This window comes from Xenopus laevis, chromosome 4L (genome assembly GCF_017654675.1).
Source record: "Xenopus laevis strain J_2021 chromosome 4L, Xenopus_laevis_v10.1, whole genome shotgun sequence".
NCBI lineage: Eukaryota > Metazoa > Chordata > Amphibia > Anura > Pipidae > Xenopus > Xenopus laevis.
In genome coordinates, this window is record NC_054377.1 from 55,425,126 (window position 1) to 55,430,608 (window position 5,483).

General features: G+C 40.3%; 1 protein-coding gene across 1 annotated transcript; it reads left to right on the plus strand.

Annotated features, from left to right (window-relative positions):
* Window positions 1-3,508: 3,508 nt before the first annotated feature.
* Window positions 3,509-4,906, plus strand: foxc2.L (forkhead box C2 L homeolog). The gene is given in 1 exon segment (NM_001096491.2): window positions 3,509-4,906. A coding segment is annotated over 1 exon segment (1,398 nt).
* The last annotated feature ends 577 nt before the right edge of the window (window positions 4,907-5,483 follow it).

Here is a 5,483-nt window from a genome sequence, read left to right on the forward strand (position 1 = left end):
GTGTCTATAATTGACTTGGTTCTACCTCAAGGTGGCACAAAACCCTAACTAAGGAGGGCTGCCAAAAGTCAGAGTTAATATCAGGTAGATCAGATTTTACATGATTTTTAGCAACTCTGCACAACTTCCATAAATATTAGAAAATACGGATATTTGATAGCATGTACTATGAAAATAGCTTCTATGCAAATAGTTGGAGACAATGTCTTCTGGCTATTAAACTTTTCTGTAACTAACAACTCCCAAAATGTTGAATGTTGCCAACAAAGTATCTGTAGCCATCTGAAGGCCATATTTTGTCAATATTTGAACAACAAAGTCATGATATAGTTAGTATGGGGCAAATAAATATATATATATATATATATATATATATATATATAAATAAATATATATATTATAAAATTATTTTTATTATATCCCCAACTCCATGACTGTATTTATGTTACATACTGTAACTGCTCCTACAAGATGTTCTGTCCTGTTTTGCCAGGTGAATAAGATTTTATTGTAATTATTATGTAATGACACTGATAATGTAGATGATTTCTGTATTAGCTCCAATGTACAGCAGGAGCTGGACAGCGACACACTGATATGTTTCCATGAGGTAAAGTGTAGTATAGATATAATTTATTAATGGTATAAGCTACTGACTACTGCAATTTACCTAGAGAAAATCTAAACACTTGAATCCATTTTAGCCACCATCCTGTTGTATTTTCTATGGGAAATTGGATATTTACTCACTTACACATATACTCAAACCTTGATCCACAAACAATGGTGGTACGTTGCTCTAGTATGGAAACAAATGTAGTTTTTGCTTTGTCCAAGTACAGCAATATCAATACCAATTTAATCCAACTTCTGCACTTTTACAAAGAGATACCAAAGTTCGTGTGTCTGTTTGCAAATGTTAAAGAATAATTTGGATTACTTTGTTAATTATTAAAATGTGCATTCCCTATGTATAACCGAATTAATGCAGTGTCAACACAAGGAAACTTGTATCTGACTGCATTAGTTAGCTAATATAGATTTTCCTTGCTGCTCTGTAATTTGTAGCCCATTTGGCTTAGCCTATATGTAAGCCTTTAGGCTACCCTTGTTTGACTTTACCCTTTAAATAAATCATAAAGATAGCTTTTTTTTAATGAAAGTAGGCTAAATCACTGTATATTTAAGATTTAAAGAGAATTGACTCTTTCTGTTTATTGCACAGAGGGGAAAACATTTTCCAGGAACTGCTGAAAACTGGGTAGATAATTTCATGCACCCTTTCTCTTACAATGTTTTGAGAAAAATAGTCATATTTCTGTTTTAGTATCACAGCATGGTGTCTCATAAAAGCAGCCTAGTCTTTGATCTGCTGTATTCAGCATACAACTTCGGTTTGTAGTGTATTCTAGGATCTCCTAGCAATGCAACATCACCATAGACAATGTAGAAATCAGCTTGGGCTACTATATTTCCAATAATAAGGATAATAATAATAATAATAATAATAATAATAATAATAACGATATGCCTAGTGAGTATCCCTATGTAGGGGGCTTTCAACTGAACTATAATTGAGAAAAATTGGTAATGACCAAATAAAATTACTGCTTTGGCAAAAATAGAAATCATGATCTTAAAATCCCCCTTTTTTATGTGGCAGAGCTATTCCTGATAATAAAACTTCTGTGCCCCCCCCCCCTGAAATGAGTGTTGGCGACTGTGTAAAATAAATGATCTGCTCTGCATTTTATACTAATTCAATTAAACACCACAGCACTCCCTCCACCCTTTCATTTCAGAGTGTGAATTCCCAACAGCTAATCCCGAAAATGTCTCTCAGATGTGAAGAAAGAATGTGTCACATTAAATAAACAGGGCTATCTTATAGGGCGGGCTGGGGGTAATGAAAGTGCAATAAAAAGGCAATTGCTGTTTCACAGCAACAAACGGCTGCAGTCGTTTAAAGGATGAAATATTTGTCTCAAAAATAATAATCTTGATTGGGTAATATGTATCCAGCTTTGCAGCAGTACGTAAATGCAGACATATACCTACCACCTCTAATATCTGTTGCAAAGAAATCAAATCCCAACAAACCAGAGGTTCGATTTAAGTGAAATTATTACTGATGGACTCAGATCTGGGAAGTGATGCTTTTTGACAATTGGCTTCCAAATTAGCTGTATGTTATTAACATATTCTACCCCTGTGGATTTGTGTAAAATGCTAAGAGTTTGTTACTATACCAAATTGTGGGATTGTGCTAAATCTGTGAATCCAAACAACTTTCAATCGGTGTCAGCTCTTCTTTGCCTTCCCATGGCTTCTCCATTCTGCATAAACGAATTAGCATTTAACCAGCAGGCTCCGCTAATTAACTGTATCTGATTACCTCTAATGAAGCCATTAGATAGACAGTGAACTTTTCCTCTCCGTTTGAAGCAAAATAAATATTGCAATCGAATCCCATCATATCGAAAGCCTGATGGTAAAATATATTTGTGTCCAATTACTTTTTTTTTCTGTTACAAATGTCCCTTCCAAAAAATTAGGCAAACGAAAGATGCATTTTTATGAAAAGGTATAATGACTCTAACGAAAAAAAATGTAATAAACGATGACCTATGTAGCCATTTACACGAAAACTCGTTTTATTCTGAATAAAAAGCCACATTTGTCTCGGTGGCACCACGTTAGAACTCTGTACAGCAGTCACTTAAAACGATAGAATATTGATGTACAGTGATATTTCGAATGGAATGGATAAAATCCTGATGTAAAAACAATTGGAAAAAAAATTAACATTTTAAAAAGTGCAATGTATTTATTCCAATGTGGCAAAGGGTTATAGAGCTATTTATTTGCATATATTTTCAAAGGTAACTAGAGTTCGGGATATTTGCCAATAAAGGTACTGACAGTGTATTAGATTTAAGTAATCCATTTAAACTAATGAATGTAAAATATTGAATTGAGTTGATTAAAGTTGACAATTAGAACTTTATTTCGTGCCTGTGTGTTTAAAACTCCGCGCAGCTACAATTTACAACGACCATATTTGGCTGGAGTTAAAAAAAAAAAAAAAAAAAAGTCAGAGTCCCTGTGTTAATTCCTATAGAAACGGGGCGCGATGATTGGGCGGCTGTTCGGATCGCTGCCCTCTGATTGGTGGGAAGTTTTGGGAGGGGGCGTGCACGGCTGGGAGTAAAAACTTAGCTCGCTGAAAAAAGTTAGGGAATTCTCCGTTGCCTAAAAAACCTGTGGCTGCCGAGTGGGAATCCATAGGAACGGGGATTGCGGACAAGTGCTCGACTTGCTGGTTTTGGATTCTCTGCCTCTGTCCGTACAATCACCTGGCAGTTTTCGGGAAGAGGAAGGATGCCAGGCTGCAGCTGATACCCGCTTGCCCTGTATTGACTGATTTGCCTTCATCGCTTTGTGTCCAACCTAGAACTGCGGGATCCCCATCACTGCTGCGTCCCTGGCACTCAGCCTTTCAGCACCAATGATGCAGGCGCGTTACTCCGTGGCCGACCCCAATGCTTTAGGGGTCGTGCCATACCTGAGCGAACAGAACTACTACAGGGCTGCGGGCACCTATGGGAGCATGGCCACCCCTATGAGCGTGTACCCGACTCACGAGCAGTACACTCAGGGCATGGGCCGGTCTTATGGGCCTTACCACCATCACCAACCGACTGCGCCCAAGGACCTGGTGAAGCCGCCCTACAGCTACATCGCCCTTATCACTATGGCCATCCAGAACGCCCCAGACAAGAAGATCACCCTGAATGGCATCTACCAGTTCATCATGGATCGCTTCCCTTTCTACCGGGAGAATAAGCAGGGCTGGCAGAACAGCATCAGGCACAACCTGTCCCTCAATGAGTGCTTTGTCAAGGTGCCCAGGGACGATAAGAAGCCAGGCAAGGGCAGCTACTGGTCCCTGGACCCGGACTCGTACAACATGTTTGAGAATGGCAGTTTCCTCAGGAGGAGGAGGAGGTTCAAGAGGAAAGACGTGTGCCGGGAGAAAGAAGATCGGCTCCTTAAAGACCAGGGCAAAGCGCAAGGCCCCATCTCCAGCCTGGAGCTGCCCAAGCACGAGAAGAAGATTGTCATCAAGAGCGAGTCCCCTGAGCTGCCAGTTATTACCAAAGTGGAGAACCTGAGCCCCGACGGTGGCAGTGCCATGCAGGACAGCCCACGCAGTGTGGCCTCCACCCCCTCTGTCTCCACTGACAACTCCATCCCTGATCAGCACCCGGCCAGCAATGGCTTTAGTGTGGAGAATATCATGACCCTAAGGACTTCTCCTCATGGTGACCTGAGCCCAGTACCTCAAGTTCCCTGCCGGACTGGCATGGTGCCCTCTCTGCCCATTAACTACACCGCCCAGACGCAGAGCTCTGTTTATAGCCAGGCCTGCACCCAAAGCATGGACACTAGTGGGAGCTACCAGTGTACCATGAGAGCTATGAGCCTGTATGCAGGTGACAGACCGAGCCACATGTGCGCTCCATCTTCCCTGGAGGAGGCCACTTCTGAGCATCACAATGGGACAAGTTCTCCTTTAACCTCCATGAGCCTGGGTTCCGGCCAGGAGAGTGTGCTGACCTCTAGCCATCACCAGCAAACTGCCACTGGGGGACAGACTGCTGCACCCTGGTACCTCAATCCTGGCGCAGACATTGGGCACCTCTCTGGGCACAACTTTGGCTCCCAGCAGCAGACTTTTCCCAACGTTAGAGAAATGTTCAACTCTCACCGGCTTGGGATTGAAAGCTCAGCCCTCAGTGAGCACCAGGTGAGCGGTAACACCAACTGTCAGATCCCTTATAGATCAGCGCCCTCCATATACCGCCACAGCAGCCCTTACGCCTACGACTGCACTAAGTACTGACTGGGGACTGCTTTATTACTGTGACTGCAATTAATCTTTACTCTGCTGCAATGTGGATTGGCTTGGAAAAAAAACTGACCAGCAATGACAATGGTAAAAAAACCAGAACATATAGCCACATATATACACACACATATATATATATTACATATATGTATATATATATATATATATATATATATATATATATATATATATATATATATATATATATATATATATATATATATATATATATATATATATATACACACAACAGGCTTTCACAAGTACAATCTACTTGAAGTATTTAGAGAGGAATTAGAGAGAACAAGTCAATCTTGTCCTTGTTAAATCTAGAATATAAATTATATGGACCAACATTGTAGCAACTATCTTTTGTACAGTTTTGTTGTTTCCTAAATTCTGTGTTTAAGTCATGGCCGTATATTAAAATATCTCATTTTTTTATATATGTATGTGTCGTGAAACAGGCGGATATACAGATCCCTATATTATAATATTTAAAGTTGAGTTCACTGGATAAATGGTGTTGCCAGCAGATTGAAAGAAATATGACGTCATTCCGGCTTGTGTC